Genomic DNA, 18,658 nt, shown 5'->3' with positions numbered 1-18,658 from the left:
ATCGTCAAAAACTGAAATTTTAATTTAAATGAATTAATATTGCCATTCCAATAATATTAATGGATAGTGCCTAAGAATCGACCCTAATATTATATTCTCTTGACCTAAACCTAATAATTAATTTATGTAATATATAATTGCAATCTGTTTGTTTTTTAATTAAAACAAAAGGCTATTTAAATTATTTTTTTTTAAATTTATACATTTGTAAGTAAAACTATAGGTAAAATTGTACACCTGTACAATAATTCATTTATGCGTAAAACGAAACGTACTACAATTTGATTTGACATTTGTTTGCTTCCGTCGGTGTATAATTTTTTGTTGGGTTTTTTTTCAACAAATTAAACAATTTACAACTTGCTTTTGTTCGATAAAATGGTCTGTTCTCGTAAGAGAACCTAATCTTGGATGGGTAAGATCAGCATCGTTTCGTGTTATATTTTTTACGAAATAAAAAGTTACAAGTAATAGATTGTCGCGATCGCTGTAGTGTTTGTTAAAGAAATTATTGTGCTGTTTTTCAACAGAAATCCGTAATGGAGTTTAATGATATTCACACAAATGAGGTATTAGGCCCGGTAGACGTTAATTTTTATGCAGAAATATCTGTTAGTCCTACACCTGTTCTATCAACCACAACAATTTGCGACTTGGAGGACATTTTGAGCGACGTAAGTATTTAACTTGTACGTTAATGTTTTCATTCGATTTTCGGTTAGAACGAAGATATACTTTAATAAAAGGATGCTAACTCTTTCTAAACACTTAAATGCTTTCCTATTTATAAGCAGCTGTTATTAACATAAATGCAATATGTTATATTGATCTTTTTTTTACAGATATTATTTATTCATTAGCATTTAAATAATTATTTTTACTACTACTTTTATTACAACCTAATAATAAGATTAAGAAGATTAGCTGTATTTAGCTATGCAATGTATTTTTAAGCATTTTAATATAATAAAGTCAAGGTTTATTTTAAAAAAATTCTAGTCTGTTATATTTGTACATTTAAATAAAGTAATTAGTCTTTAGGATAGCTCTTCATTAATACTAAAATTTAAATGCAACATCACCTTTTTTTCCATATTTATCCCATCTTTTTCCATATGGGTCAGGCACAATACAGCCTAGTCATATTTTGGTGGTCTCTGATTTGAATGTGTTATAAAATACATAAAATCATTTCTTCTTCTCTTTTACATTTCTTTAAGAATAATAATGATAGATAATATAGTTTTAAAGAAAAAGTTTTTTTTTTAATTACATACTTAGAAGTCATGTCACACATGTGTTATTTATATTTGCTGTAACATCCTCTTTAGAAAGTGTATTGTGGTCACATTATAAAGTATCATTGGATAAGCTGAAAGCAGATATGTATGGTATATATGCAAAGGTTATGTTTAGTTTGGTATTGTGATTTTAAAACAAGCCAAAACAGTATATAAGAAGCTGTTTTAAAATATGAAAATAGAATGGTGCTTCCTGAGGTTCTCACTATATGCTTTCTCTTAATGAGTTATAATGGAATGATGACCTCATGTACACCATCAGTATATGTTAGTGGGGCACCAGTGAGAGATGATTATGTGAGGATGAAAGCAGGTTTGTTAGTTCATTGTGATGAATTCATCAAGAATTAATCATGATGGTTTCCAAAGATGGAAAGTTTACAGGGCATATTGCTAGCATTAGTGAAACTAGTTCCCACTCCTAAAAATACATTCTCTACTCTCTTGTTATATATTGGTGGGATACCAGTGAATGACGGTAGGTGAGCATGATGTTAATTGGTCCACTGTGATAAATTAACTACAATTCAGGGGGACAATATAGAGCATTGATTATATTGAAAATCAAATTTGTATTGATTTACATTGAAAATCACTAGCAATATAGGGTACATTCAGTGGCATAACTATACTATCTAAGGACCATTGGAAATTAATTTAATGTGGCCCTCCATTTATGTAAAGACCTTCAATGTTGTAGTTTTATTTTGGGCCAGGGCCACCTCAGGCCATGGACCTGTGGTATTTTACCTGCTCTGCCTCCTTATTGTTATGTCACTGGATATGTTGTTAGCAATTTTTAATCAATCAATTATTGTTACTCTTATGAAGACTACATACAGAGCTATACTACAATAGTATATAGAAAGGTTTAGTAATAACAATTCAAATTTAGTTTTAGAATTGAACAGAAAGGGAAATATGCGAACTATTTTCCCCTTTAGGGGATATTTAGTATATTTATAATTTTATTTTAGAATCTATTGAAGTGTTTCCTATTTTTATGCCAAATTCTTAATCTGAAAGAAAATGGCTAATAAAATGGGCTTGTAGGTATCAGTTTTTATGAATATAATGATTTATTATATAATTGTCAAATATATACTATAATATTTATATTTATTTGTGATTCATATATTTTTTTTTATGGAACTGAAATGGTGAAAGAATGACATCTCGCCTGATGTCAATAGGTAACCTTTAGAAAAGAACAGTATCATAAATATTGCAGCATACACTGTGACACACATGGAACCCCTCATGCAATGCTGTTTCTGAGGCCAGCAAATTCCTATTTTGCAGGCTAGTTGTGAAGATTCTTTCCTTTAATTAATATTACATGTTTATTATATATTTATTAGATATTTCATATGAATCTCTTGTACTTACAAAAAAAAGAGAGTTATATAAGATTGTGTATTACTTGTTTAATATTCATAACACAAGTTTCGCTTGGTTCAAGATTAAATGGTATGTCCAGAATTATTATTAATATTATACATTCCTTTGCTAATATCACCTCCACTGTTAAATGTATTATCAAATTTTAGAAATAGTAGCACTATATATAGATTACTAAAATGTTGGCATGTTTATTTATTTCTTATTTTTAATATGTCTTAACATTCGGGCAAAATTTGACAAAGTGCTTTGAATGCACCCGAATGTTAAGGATGGATGTCTAGATTATACACCTCAAGATGGATTTCATTGAGTGTCAAAATTGAGACGCAAAATTCACTTTCAATTCATTTTTCATCTTAACCTTATAATACACATTTGTCCCACATACTGAGTAGTTATAACTATTTATTCTAGTATCCCCATTTACATATAGATGAAAAAAAAATGTATGAAGACACTCCATCTGAGATTTATAATCTAAAGCCAAGTTACAGTAATTAATGATGACTTTTGTATCATACATGTTCTAGGTGAATAATTCTAATTTAATTTTATAGGCTATATCAGAATCTCTTCAAGGTTCATTACGAATAAGCCGCAGTCAGTTGATAAACCAAGAGCTGACAATACGACCAGAGGCCAATATAGAAGCCAACGTGCCAGAAGGCTTGGATCTTTATAAAGTTATATTTGAAGTTGAGAGTGATTCCGAATCAAAAATGGGTGATGTTGATGATGCTGCTGTCCAACAGAACACAGTAAAGGAGCAGGTCAGTAAACATTACATCTTTACTCTAGTCTTTATCAATAGAACTTAATGAAAATGTAAATAAATATACAATTGACCCGACCTTAAGATAGCTTGCGTATGTCCGATAGTAGAACAAATAAAAATCGATTAATTGAATGAATATCATTCAATTGATCATTTGTATTTGTACCCACTAACAAATTTATAGTAACTAATTAAAAATAGATTGATTGAATATCAGGAAATCGATTTTTAATTTGTTACTGTTATTTCGAATATTTCTGTAATAATTTAAACAAAACTTACCTTACCTTTTCATTAATATCTACTGAAGTACCTCCTTGTTCATAGAAACTAAAACCTTCTGCAAAAAAATGTTTTGCCACTTCCTTTCAAATTAAGAATTTACCGGAAAAGAAATAGACAAAACAATTCAATATGTAAAATAAGTTTATGAGAGGTTTACGTTTTTATGAATATGAAGGGTAGACTATAACTATTATGAATATAAAAGTGCTTTTTTTACAGTCTCTTCTTCGTCTTAAAGGTTTTAACCAATTTTTATGAAATTTTGTATACTTGTAGTAGTTGGAGAAGGCTACTTTTTAGTCAAAACTACTAATTATATTTGTATTAGTAACTATATGAGTAAATTCTAACGGTCTTGTTTTGAGGGTGATGAGGACTTCAGTCATGCGTATCATTATCTGGTTACTAGGCCGCCTTATGCTAAAGCAGAAACAAAGCAAAAGCGGGCCGACCGACCATTTATTTACGACGGGCTACCTCACTAAATGCGGGTCGTCCAGTGGTCCGCTGCCATACACAATATGGCCAAAGATCGTAGTACCTGCTATGGGTTTTACAGTATTTTTTTATGTCCGAATCCATTGATTCTATCTGGCAAACAATTTCCATTTTTCATTTCAAAACTTTACAATTTATTTACCATTTTAAGAAGATAGTATAATAGTTAAAGATTGTGTCTCACATAAAATCTAATTCAATTGTGACAAAATCAGTTATTTTGTTCTAAAAACTAAACTACTGAATCGATACTGTTAATATTTGTATGGGACAATTCTCTAAAGATATCTTTTCAGATAAAAAAATATTTTTTCAAATCGGTTTAGATCTGACAGAGTTATGAGGTAACAAACATAAAACAAATACAACCAAATTAAAGGTCTCTTTCTTTTTTAAGTCGTTTGAAAAATATATAGTCTTTGTGTTATAAAAAAAATCACGTCAGTACTGTGATAATTTTTTTTTCTGATATATATAATTTATATGTTTTTTTCACCTTGGTTCTAATAATGTATGTAAGTGCATAAACTATAATAGGGATTGCATGCGTCTAATAATATAGCACATATCGCTTTTAGCTGCATGTACATATTATTTGATTTATGAATTGTTGCTTTTGAAATTTTGTAAAAACACTACCTATATATTTGGTGTCGGTCGAAACGTGTCATTTTCCAGTAGACTGCCATCAATATACCTACAATGTTTTCACGCCAGTTAGTTACGATGAATGTAATTACGTTGTACCAATTAACAACATTGGAAAATTGTAAATATGAATCGACCAAAATCAATTTACAACCTGTTTGTAGGCAATAAACTCTCGATATATCAAAACGAAGGAAAAATGTATTAAATTCCGCTTTGGCCGATATTGGGTTATATATATCATTGAATTAAGTTTTTTTTTTTTTTCAGTGTTAAAAGGTAAAGGTATATTGTGAAATTAATTAAAGCAAGTTGATGGCGATTTAACTAAGTCACGAAACCGTTAAATACAGAAATTTCTTTGCTTTTAGATTTTACAATTTTTGGTTATCTATTTTTTATTGATTTTTTTTTATTTTACATGAAAAAAAATACAAAGATGTTATATTATTCACTTATTTAAATAATTAAAGACTGTGTCCCACAAAAAAAAAAAACTTTTCAATTATGACAAAACCAATTATTTTGATCTAAAAACTAAACTACTGTACCGATTTTGATAAAATTTCTATGAGATCACTCTATAAGTATATCCTTTCAGATAAAAAAAGAGTTATTGTAATAAAAAAAAAAAACACTCGAATTGAAAACCTCCTTAAGGAGAATTCTTTTTTTTTTATCTGAGGTAAGTATATCCGTACAGATAGATCCAATGCAAATTTTATCAAATTCGATTTAGTAGTTTTTAAACCAGTATAACTGGTTTTGCTACGTTTGAATGTATCTTTGTGTAACAAAATTTACCTGTTTGTTCTATTGTTAAATTTACTAAATAGCGCTTAACACTTTTTCTTGCTTATTCATAGAAACGTCAAATTCTCATACCTATTTTAGTTAGTGAACTTTTGTCTCTTATTTTTGTGCAAAATTCCTACTTTAAAAGAAAGTGACAAAACAGTGTTTTGTTGAAGGTTTTATTTTTTATAAGGGGGCAAGTCTTTCCAGCGTCAATAAAGCAGTAACATACATAATGACTGCCATTACGATTTATTTGACCGTAAACCTCGAAAGTGGGGCACCAATTCCCAGCGGTAAATTGGTTTAGTACCAGACAAGGATCAACTTTGTTATCATTGGACGCTGTACCCAATTATGAGCGATGTATTATTGTAACACGTTCTATCTATTCATGTCTCTGTTGCTACTCAGTTGTGCGTGCATGGCTGTTTCGGTTTGAAGGGTGCACGGCCAATGAAATTTCATGGTACGGAGGCATAATACTTCATCTGAGGAATTATCATTATCATCTCATTGCTGAACATGGGCCTCCATCTATTAGAGGGTTTTGCCAGTAGTTGCCACGCTTGGCAGGCGGTTTAAACTTTTGTGTTTTAAGTGGGATGCTGTTGCCCATCCCTCGTCCATTAAGTTCCCTTAGCTAGTTGCCTCTTATGACACCCACGAGAAAGGAAGGGATGGCCCATTCTATGCTGGCACTACACGGCGGTGTCTCGGGAATTATAAGTAATAAATAACATACATAATTATTTATTTTAATATGATTTGTATTAAATATCAAATCTCCATATGACGCTTTTCATTTACAATCGGGTGATCCGTCAGTTTGCCATATCTATGTATCAGAAAAAGCACAAAAAGTACATCCCTTACTACACAGATGAATTGATTGTAACAATTGTCTTGTTGTTAAGAGTAATTATTAAGTAATACAACCTCTTTATTAGTTTTGTATGAAACATTGTTTTGACAGTTTATGTAAAATTAAAAATAATATTCAAATTGTCTAATATGGAAAAAAAATGCCAACATTGATTGAAATGCAGATTTTTATTTAAAAATAAATAAAAATACATTCGCGGAATATACAAAATGATCATCTTGTTTTTCATTTTATTTGTATTTTGTGACTATGTAACTCGAATATATCGCCAATTTTAAACCGCTTTTGATAATCATTTTTGCAATAACAGAAATTACTCTTGTATTGGCTCAAAATAGTCACGATTGTAACTCTCATTTTTCTTTACAAAGCATCTATGGAGAGTGCCTGTTGTGGAGCCAAATCTATCATAATTTACTTGTATTTATTACACTTTTGATTTGACCTAAATACCTATATTTTCAAGTAAACATTTCAGTTTAGGTATTAATCTTAAATAACTCGACACTGTAATAGCACAGCTGTAAAAAATAACTAATTATAACTTCAATCTAAAAAACTAACGACGTACTCGTATATTTCCAAGTATACCCATAGTTTTATTACTATTTACATTTGGTTTCGTCATAAAAAATACTGCTCTAAAATTAAATAACCATTCGTTATTTAACGCACTATTCGTTAATTAGTGCCTATTAAAACACAATTTCTAACGTGGATTCCATTTCATTATCTACAAAGTTCAACACTGGTTCAATTGTTAAGAAACATGTATGTGTATTTCATATATCTATATTTATTTATTGATTTTAAATAAATTTATTGATGAAAGTAAATGTGGTTCAAACGGAAACGCATACATCATGGGCAAAACAGTATACTCTATTATGTTCATGGTACTGTTCATGTCTAAAGGCGACGATTACCATTTTCCATCAGGTGGGCCGTCAGCTTGTTTGCCATTCTAACTTGCATAAAAAAACTATTTTTTATCCTATTTCGAATGGCATACAAACTGAAACCTCCTTTGATGAAAGGTGGTAACGATCGGCTATAGATATGAATAGCACAGTGGATATAAAATACAATATGATGATGATGAAATGGTATGCGACCCTAATAACTACGGCAGACAAACTTCACAAACCATTTAAACTGAAACTCAGTACAGTTGTTTGACGGTAGGAATCTGAGTGGGACAGATGTATCCATGCAGACGACACTACGTTTTTTTACAGTTTCTATCTCGGATTGAATGAAACTTAGAACACAGGTAGTTTATATCCTAATTTACACCTGATGGAAAGTGGTAACCGTCGCCTATAGACATGAGCAGTAGCATGGACATAACAGAGTATACTGTTTCGACCATGATACCCCCCATGCGTTGCCATTCCTAAGGTCTCAGATGTTATTTCTTTGTATTCTGTAAATTTACGCCATATCACACCTTTCAAACTGAAACACAACCATGCAAACACAATTGTTTCACGGTAGAAATCGGAATGGGACAGAGGTACTCAAGCAATCGACTTTGTTACATATATATATATATATATATATATATATATATATATATATATATATATATATATATATATATAATAAAATTTAAAATTTGGTTTAATATTTAAACAATTTTCAGAATGTTATTGTGTATGTAATTAGCACGGATTAATTTATTGTTATAGATTTATCTAATGTCTTTATCGCCCTTTGTATACCTGAATAAAGATATATATTTTCACATTCGATTGTAGTCGATAATTGTCGGTTGTTTTGATTCGATCCATTGTGTGCCTATTAGGTTGATTACCGCACTCCCCGCCCGAGTGGTCACTCCGCGCGGTACTCTGTCACTTGTAAGAAATGATACACAGTTTCTTGCAAATAATATGTATTTATAATATATTATAAATTTTAAACTTACATATCGTGTAAAATGTATAGTGAAGAGTGTAATTATAAAAGTTTATTAAACGATAAAGTTAATAGCATCAGTGTTTTTGTGAAATGAATCATGACCATTTAGTGTTTGATACTCAAGTTTGTGATTTAGGAAAATGACTAAAGTGTATACTAAGGTACCTGTAAGAAAACTTGTCATACCAATCTATCAATTTTGAGTATCTACCCCCTTGCAAAGAAAATAAAAATATATTTTTAATTATATCCTTTGTAATATGTGCGGGCCAAATATTTATTTATTTATTAAAGGAACATCAACAGCATATTGCATTATAACACATATAACAAACATTGAATATAATACAATAAAATAAATGTAAAAGTATTCTAAATTTCAAATCGATAGCATTATTACTTACTGAAATATAACGCTGTCGCAGACGGACAGACGGACGGACAAAGTAGCACCAAAAGGGTTCCTTTGTAGGTACCATATTGATACGAAACCCTATAAATTATAACACCCTTTTAAGCCAAATCATAATTATTTTCTTCATTACTGTAATTTTTAAATAAAAAATATGTTTTAAATTAACTCAGCAGTGAAATATTAATTACAATCTGGTCATCATCGTTATCACACTTAATGCTGACCACTGGTTTCTTGTTGTAATTAAAGGATATTAGCCTAGTTCTAACACGCTTGCCAGGCGGCCTGTTTTTTATTTCCATTTTCTTGCTCGTTTATTAATTTGTTCCCATAACTGCTTTTGTAAATCAAATGGATATATGGTATTCCTATTATATTGCTGTTTTGTTACCACATTGTTGTTATTTTTTTAAATAAATTTAAAACCGGTTTATTTTATTTTAATCATCATATAAGAGAAGGTGGGTAGGAATTTTTTGGGACACAGCTTCCAATACCAGATACGTCAACGATCATTTTAGAATTGTTTGGCTCGAATAGGAAACGAACTCTGTACATTTAACGACAAAGCTCTTTGCTTACCTATAGTTAACATAGCACATAATATCTTCTTATCAGACAATCTTATCGGAATCTTATGGATATCTTGATCTTATCATTGTCTCCATCACCATATCAGCCATTAACCGTCCACTGCTGAACGTTGTCTCCATGCTATATACGTATGTAGGTTATCTATACTACTCGTATTTGTTGGTAGATATAACCATATTTTTCTCACGCTTGTTCATTGATTAATTAAATTATTTTTGTTATTATCACAATATGACACAATTGTATTTATTATCATTATAATATATACTTATAGGTAATATTAAAATGAATGCGCTGTACAATATATAATGACTCATGGGATAGGAGTATGACCGCTGTATAATTTTTGCAATCAGTGTCCTTATGGACGCCAAATAAAGCAAGTCTTTATTGGTGTATTTTTTTATTTATTTAACGTTAATTAACTTTTGATTTTTTTTATGTGTGACGGATATTTTAGTGGTTACCAAATAGCAGTAATTCCATATAAACCAATAAAAATACCAATTTTATAGTGTTATATTGAGGAAATATTATGACCATCAGAATGACACGAGGAATACTGTTTAAGGTATTTGATTTTGTTGAAAATATTTTTTATTATTAAATTAACTGTTAACTGCCCGCCACTGAACACCCCTATAAGGGGGATTTTGCCAGTAATTGTCACGCTTGGTTGCTGCGGTTACTAACTCGCCTGGGGTTAGCAAACGCAGTTAGGCCTTACTGACGTTTAAATAGGGACGCTGCTGCACATCCTTCGTCCATTAAACTTCCTTAATCGTCACTTACCACATTTACAGGAAAGGAAAGGTTGATCTATTCTATTCTGGGACGACATGGCGATTATATTGAAATATATTTATAAAAAAAAAATTGCACATTTTTTGTTATTTTTCTTTTAAAAACTTGATAGTATACTTGGTCTATTAAGTCCACGCTCAACACTAACTATTGATTACCCTATTATGACGTAAGTTAGGAGTAAAACAAGTCGAAAATAGGTACCTCAACATCCATTAGGGAACTCTTATTTCGTTGTGCTGTATATTTGCCGATGACGAAATTTAGGTAGTAGGTTATAATATTTTGTACTAGCTTTTATCCGGAATTTGGATGTATTCACTGACCGGAGTAAAGAGTAGTTAACCAATTGTGTAACTACAATACACACATACATTTTTTTATAGTAATTTATAGGTATCAATTAAAAATTATTTCACTTTTTATTTAGTATCTTGATATATGCATATGTACAGAAATCCAGTATATTTTTAAATCCTATATTTCTAAACTCACATTTAGTACTTTATAAATTACCTTGGCTTCTCTTGCACAATTTATCTATTAATTAACAATAGTAATTATATAATTACTTATTAGTTTAGACACCATACGCAGTCCATACGCCGAAAAATGGGATCTGATACTCGAGAGCTTCATAGTCAAGTTCGGCTCCAGCTTTCACAATCAAAGCTTTCACAAAAAAAAAATTAACTGTAACTTATTCAGTATATAAGTTTTTGTAAGAGAAATAAACCATTATTATTGTTAATTTTCATAATGATTGATTAAGCCCTTAAGACGTAACGAAGTAACTAAGAACTAACTAACTCACTTTCACATCTATAATATTTATTCAAGCATTTACTGTCCACTGCTGGACATAGGTCTCGCCAAAAGGGAGGTTTTACCAGTAGTTGTCACGCTTGGCAGGCGGATTGGCAACCGCAGTTTAGGTTTTGGTGATGTTTTAAAACGTAGATGCCCATGCCTTGACTATTAAGTTTCCTTATTCACCTCTTACCACACACACGGTTAAGGATGGGGTGTCCTATTCTATGCTGGGAGCACAGGGGAGAATATTATTTATACTTATAAATATAACAATTTACTTTTATTTTCGTTGCTATTCTTGGAAACTATATTATTACATTCCGTGTGTCGAACACTAATTACCCCATGATTTAGTGTTAGTATCCGTATAGGTCTTCGAATTATATTGACATTTTCGCACCCGCGACATTTCAATGAGAATGGTTTCGGTCTGACATTTAGAAAATTATTTTCCCAATTTACCTGCTCTATATTCTTGCTTGGTGCTAATAAGAAATTAGTGTGAGCTGTCATTCGCCCGAAAAATCGATATCTCTTACTAATGTAATCTTTTGGAGGAAATAATAAACAGTATCTGTCTATGTCTGTGATGAAACTCGTCTGATTATTCTAAAGAATTATGCAGAGAAAGTGAGATTGATTATATATATGTTACCGTATCATCTTTCTCATATCGCTCACGCTTTGTCCACGTTCCTTTCTGTCCTCTTCAAAAGTCAAGTGATTAAATTACAATAATAGTAATATTATAATTTTTTTTTCACGTCCACAGGATTCGTGCCGACTCGTTGGCGGGTCGAAGTTCTATGAGGTGATGGAAGGATCGTCGGCTAACGCCTCCACACCTTCGCCCACAGAGAAACATGACCATATGAAGCCTATTGAAAGCGACGATGAAGGTAAATATTAATAAGTTCTTTATTAATATTTACATGAGGTTACAAAAAAAAAATTACAGTATTGACGTTCTATAAACGACGGTTATCACTCTTCATCAGGTTATGCTGCCGCCTTATTCGTTTCCACTTGCATAAAAAAAAATGATTGTATATTAGTTTTCCAGCCTTATTTTGATGTTCCTTATTTAATGCTAAATTTTAACAACATAACAAAAAAAAAAATTCTGTCTTCAAGTTTCTGTCATAGACAAACTAACGGATTCCCTTTTGTTTTTATTATTGAACTCTAAAAAATACTGAATTCAGTTTTTTTCCGAATTTCTCTGCGTTAGTAATAAATTAATTTATGGGAGTTGCTACAAACCTGAACTATTAATATTTTCCTTGTAATTAGGCATAAACATGTTGTGTGTCTCATAACATACATTTATTACATGAGAACAACAAAGTTGATATAGGTACCTATGATCCGGCGTGCTCACTTACGCGATTTTAAATAGGTAACAATTAAAAATAAAAATAAAAAAAAATTAAGATTTGTAAAAATCGCGATGTTCGGTCTTTTTTTGTTTTTTTTTTTTTTAATGGATGATAACGGAATGGTAACCCAGCCTGCGCTATCGTTATACACTGGCGGGGCACCAGTGGGGTGAAGCAGGTCAGTTAGTGACGAATCTAACAATAAATCAATCACGATGGTTTCCAGGAGGAACCACGAGGAGGTCAACCTGACAGGGTATATTGTTAGCAATGGAGCTCATAATTCTTATAACAACAATCCCTTCTCCCCCCTTTTTTTGATTTATCAATACGGAATGATATTGCAGGAAATAAATTGATACATATTAGATAGACCGATAAATAATTTAATTTGAAAATTAAGCAAAATTAACGCCTCGATAACATTTGCATAAACTTTCATACAAACACTAGTCATAGTATCTTATTTACTGTGATTATTATTAGCCGAGATATGTTTATTTATTTATTTAAGAGCAACCAACAAAGCATACATTTATATTAACTTAAAATACATGATAATATGGTTACATTATAAAATGCTACCTTAATTAGAGGCCGCCACAACATTATTATTATTCATATTATATATAACTATAAGGATGAAAAATGATAAAAACTATAGTACTAGGTATACAGTAAATAGTTAGACAACAGTAATATGCTAGATTTGTACACTTACAATCTATACATATGTGCGATGATACATGTCATGCTGTTACTAAGCTGATTAAATTAAACTATAGAATTTATACAAAATGGACTTTACTAACCGAGATAAAAAGGAGCCTATATCCTTATACATCCCATATAGAACGTCTACACGAAATTTCATAGTATTTTGTTAAGCTGTTACGGCGCTATAAAGTAACAAACAAAGAAACTTACTTCAGTATATCAGCCATTAATAGTTCATTGCTCAAAATTGTGTCCCTGGATGTTCATTTCTTGATTCTTGTTAACACAGGGTATAGTAGCTTGAGACCCAGGTGATTGCTGTGACTGTGGAGCTATTTATTATAAAAAAAAATATATTTTTAATTATTTATTTTTCCTTGTTTTCAGTGTCAGATGTAGACCAGGAATGCACTGTGTTCAGCGGGGTCAGTTACCTCGGGGCACAGAATATAGCGGACCCGAAGTCGGAGAGTGATATCCAGCGCATCATGAAGGAATTAAGTTCCATGCCGGAGAGCAGAGACGGCATCGCTGTTTCTATATCTATACCTGTGTGCTCACAGGGACTGGTTGTGTGAGTTCATATTAGATTTATAAAATCACTAGTTTTTATTTTTAATACACTATCGAGACTTAACGCGACGCGATTGCACATAAATAGTACGTACATCGGAGTTTTATAGCCGACGTTTCGACATAGATTGCACTAAGTCGTGGTCACGATCGAACTGTGTGAATGACTAAAATATCAAGAAAGTATTTAGGTACTATTTACCTGCAATTGTGTCGCATAAAGTCCCGATAATGTATTTAAAATTTAAGTCAACAACCCGAAAGTTTAAAATTAACCACTAGCTTTTATCTGCGACTTTGTCCGCGTAAACGCGATATGTTTAATGACCGGGATAAAAATTGGTTTATGTCCTTCTCAATGTCATATAGTATATGCATACCAAATGTCACAGTGACTGTTTAATCCGTTGAAGCGCCAAGAAATAATAAACAAATAGACAAATTCACTGTCACATCTTACTAATATAATACAAATTTAATTAGAGGAGGTCTATACAAGGGAGATATTTATGAAAAAATAATATGAGGAATTTTAATGAGACCCCAGGTTTTAAGATAGACATTTAGAAACACAACTGTGTCAAGACTAAATAGTATTAAATGTAACGTGCTGATCAGTAGGGTTACTCTGGAAACAAATTCCAATTGTATACTCGGATTGCAATATTAGCGACATGTTTCCATGTTGTTATAATAGAATTTACAGGGTACAGAGGAATAACACCTGAGTCCTCAGGAATGGCAACGCATGGGGGGGTATCATGGGCGAAACAGTATACTCTGTTATGTCCACGGTACTGCTCATGTCTATAGGCGACGGTTACCACTTTTCATCAGGTGGGCCGTCAGCTTGTTTGCCATTGTAAGTTGTTTAAAAAAAAAGATGGTATAACTTGCTAATGCAAACTATTGCAAACCAATCCCAATTCTAACGTACTTTCTAATTGTTATTTTATGAGTGCAGTACAAAATTATCATTAGCATTAGATTGGATTGATGTCGGTATTAAATTCAAGAGTAGACTTATAGGTATATGATCATGAATGATTTTAATTGTTGTGATTAATTAATATTTTTAATTTTATTTGACCACTTTGTTCCCCTATTCGCCTGTTACATTCTATAGGGACAGGGAAAACCTCGGATTTTATTTCAGGCGGAATATTTCTTTTACTTTTAAATTAGTGTAATATTTAGTCTAGATCATTTGTGTGGTTTTCATTCATGACTCATCCATTGAATAGTTATCTAAATAATGTAACATAGTAATTGTATTGTTTTATATTCTATAATACAATTTATTCGCATTGTAAAAACCTTTATTGTATTTAACTTTTGTTGTGTTTTAACTAGTGATCTTCTCATCATCGCACGAATATTTGTTATGAACTAGTTTATACAAACTTTCTGTAAAAAATATGTAATAACAATGATACCTTTATCAAAATCCATTGCGTGGTTTAGAAGAATTAAGTAGAAAAACAGTCAGACGAGCGCATTTTATTTTATACTATTTAAAGATTAGCTTAATAAAGATATATATTTTATCAGTAGTCGCTATGCTTGGCAGATGAGTTGGCAAACGCAGTTAGATTTTTCGCGATGTTTTAAGAGGGACGCTGCTGTCCATCCCGTGACCACAAGCTCCCTTAGTCGCCCCTTACGACATCCCCGAGAAAAGAAGGGTGGCCCATTCTATGCCGGAACCAGGCGACAAATTTAACTTTATGTTGTTATATTTAATTTAATTTATTGAATTTGGATTTTTCTATAAATTGATATAAGGCGTAAACATCGATTAACAATACTATCTAGATTCAGGCCAGAACGGCACAAATGCCCTAGCGAATAACGTCTCAAAGTCATTGACAAACATTATCATACTTGCGGTACAAACGCACTTGAAGTGACTGAGAGTTATAATTTTTTGAATTTATCACACGACATAGTATTTATTGTCTTATCACGATTATCTAGTTCATAATACGAGTAGAGATTGAATATTGAAGATAATGAAAAAAATATATGATATTCAGAAGATTTATTATAACGATTTGTAACGTATCTTCATAACGTATTAATCCGAATGGATTATAGTCGTTGAAATGTGTACATTTTCGATGATGACATGTAAACAAGTGGAGTACCATTATAAGATGGAGTGGAGCTTATTAGTAACAATCGAAAATGTTTTTGACTATTAGTTTATGCCTAATACAAATATTAGGTTATAACAAACATGTACACAGACGGATTTATCCGTTAAAGGGATATCTTCTAGTCAACCCGTATGGTTCTGGCATAGAATGAACCACTACTTCCTTTCCTGTGACTAAAGGAACTTAATGGTCGAGAATTAGACAGCAGTCTCCCACTTAAAACATCACCAAAGCCTAAATGCGGTTGCCAATTCGCCTGCCAAGCTTAGCAACTACTGGAAAAACCCCTTTTATGGGCAATGTCTATGTTCTGCAGTGGACAGTTAATGGCCGATATGATGATGATATTTTTATCTATAGTATTTTTATTAGTAAGTTTTCTAATATCATAATTTCTTGCAGATTATACCAGGCCGACTCCAACAGCGTGATGACGCGTTACGCCGTCAACCGGATATCGTTCTACGCTCGTGGTGCGGCCGGCTCGCCGGTTGCCTCCTGCTTCGCGTTCACTTGGTCCCATGGAGAGACCAAGGAGTCGGCGGTGTACCGCTGTCACGTGTTCCGTTGCCATATTGCTGAAGCTGTGAATCAGGTGTCAAGTAAGTATATAATTCCCATAGTCGTAATATAATATCGTCTTGTGAGTCCGGCATAGAATGGCCCATCTTCTTTCCCGTGAGTGTCGTAAGAGGCGACTAAGGGAACTTATGGGTCGAGGGATGGACAACAACGTCCCTCTTGAAACATCACCAATAATTCTAATTTGGCGCAGTTGGCGCTTGCCAACTCGTCTGCCAAGCGTAGCAACTACTGGCAAACTCTGTTATGTCCATGGTACTGCTCATGTCTATAGGCGACGGTTACCACTTTCCATCAGGTGGGCCGTCAGCTTGTTTGCTATTCTAGTTGTATATAAAAAAAAAAGCCCCCCTATAGGGGAAAACCTATAAAGCTCCCCTTAAGGCTTATGTTCAGCAGTAGATAGTTATTTTACGTTACGTTTTATTTTACGTTTACTATACGTTGACGGGGCACCAGTGAGTGATGATAGATGAGGATGAAAGCAGGTCAGTTAGCCCATCGTGACGAATTCCACTAGAATTTACCACGATGGTTTGATGGACCTGATAGGGTATATTACTAGCAATGGGTTCATTAGACCCCATTATTAACAATCCCTTCCCCCCGACCAGGTTATATTGGCTTGTTATGTGGTCATGAGTGGTTTAATGTACCGCAGACATGTCTTTGCTTCCGAGGTAGAAGTTCTCTTCTACCCACGTGGGACAATCCCACATCACATAAATTACTATTTCATATCATAAGGTACTATTGTCATCATTTCAGCCGTTCCACTGCTGTACATAAACCTACCCCATAAGGAAAGCTTTGCTTTTCTAGTAGTTGCCACTTGGTAGCCGGGTTGATATTTTTTTTTATACAACTTAGAATGGCAGTCAAGCTGACGGCCCATCTGATAGAAAGTGGTAACCGTCGCCTATAGACATAAGCAGTACCATGGACATAACAGAGTATACTGTTTCGCCCATGATACTAATTCACTTATAGTGAATTCAATAAAAAAAATATTCTTACAATATCCTCATAATAAAAAGGATATTCTGCTAGCGTGACAAATATGTACATATGTATGTATTCTAGACTTATATATTTGGGTCGATCTTTTTTAGGTAACGTATTGAGTTGCCATCAATCTGAAGGTCAATATAATTGGTTCGTGTCAGCAATTGACTGCAGCTGGTGATTCAATTTAATCAATCACGTCACTGTCACCATACTGAACTCATTCCACATTATGAATTCGAGACATGCGTCCAGAACATCGGTATACATAAAATCTTAGATGTGCAATCAGAGACTAGAAACTGGTATTGAGAGTATTTAACTAAATTGAACACTCATTCCAGTAACGTTTGTGGTTAAATGTATTTTACATTCTTAGATACCTAGGTTGCCATGCCCAATAGGCAGTTAATTTCTTATTTACAGTAATCTATTCCAACTTAAATAACGTAGCTTCAGGTATTTTTTTATTTATTTTCGCGTCAGTTTTTAAGTTGAAATTTATATGGAAGTGTGAATCTAGGGGATTTTTTTATATCAATGACTCAGAATTATAACTTTACTAATGTATTGATAGTCAAGTCTGTAAGCAATGACAATAAATATTTATAACTGCGGTTTAATTAGCATTATAAATGATGTGTTCTTAAACAACTATAATTTTTATTTATACGGGAAGGGTAAAAACCCAATACCCCACTTAAGAAATCTCATATATTTTAACCGACTTCAAGAAAAGAGCAGATTCCCAATTCGGATGTATTTTTATTTTAGGTTTGCTACCTCTGAACCCCGACATTTATAAACAGATTTGGAAACTTATGTTTTTTATCTGAAAGGATATACTCTCTCATTGGTCCTATAAAAATTTCATCAAAATAGATTGACTACGACCATGATTAAAGTCGGTGTTTTTTTTAACAAAATCTTTTTGTCTAAATCCTTACTAATATTATAAATGTGAAAGTGGGTATTTGTTTCCTATAAGCATCTTAATGGCTTAACCCGTCACTATGAAATTTGGTATACACCTACTACTATATGGGATGGAGGGGGTAAAGAGGTTTTTTCAGGGTCGGCAATGCGCGCGTAATATCCATGG

At 32.3% G+C, this 18,658-nt stretch overlaps 1 protein-coding gene across 4 annotated transcripts in view; it reads left to right on the top strand.

The window, feature by feature from the left end:
- The first annotated feature begins 270 nt into the window (after positions 1-270).
- Positions 271-18,658, top strand: part of LOC113522625 (rab GTPase-activating protein 1-like) — a 51,562-nt gene continuing 33,174 nt past the window's right edge. For all 4 annotated transcript variants that reach the window (XR_004224223.2, XM_026908374.3, XM_026908376.3 and 1 more), the window contains exons 1-6: positions 271-415; positions 531-674; positions 3,263-3,475; positions 11,914-12,040; positions 13,625-13,811; positions 16,372-16,571. Coding sequence is in view for 3 of the 4 variants with exons in the window: in XM_026908374.3 (XP_026764175.2) it covers positions 540-674; positions 3,263-3,475; positions 11,914-12,040; positions 13,625-13,811; positions 16,372-16,571 (862 nt within the window). In the remaining variant the exon portion in view is untranslated. The remainder of the gene's footprint in view (positions 416-530; positions 675-3,262; positions 3,476-11,913; positions 12,041-13,624; positions 13,812-16,371; positions 16,572-18,658) is intronic.

Source organism: Galleria mellonella, unplaced genomic scaffold (assembly GCF_026898425.1).
Source record: "Galleria mellonella isolate WM207_F2 unplaced genomic scaffold, CSIRO_AGI_GalMel_v1 utg515, whole genome shotgun sequence".
In the NCBI taxonomy this organism is placed as follows: Eukaryota; Metazoa; Arthropoda; class Insecta; order Lepidoptera; family Pyralidae; genus Galleria; species Galleria mellonella.
The sequence above is the reverse complement of the archived record's forward strand: the minus strand, read 5'-3'. Positions and strand labels throughout refer to the sequence as shown.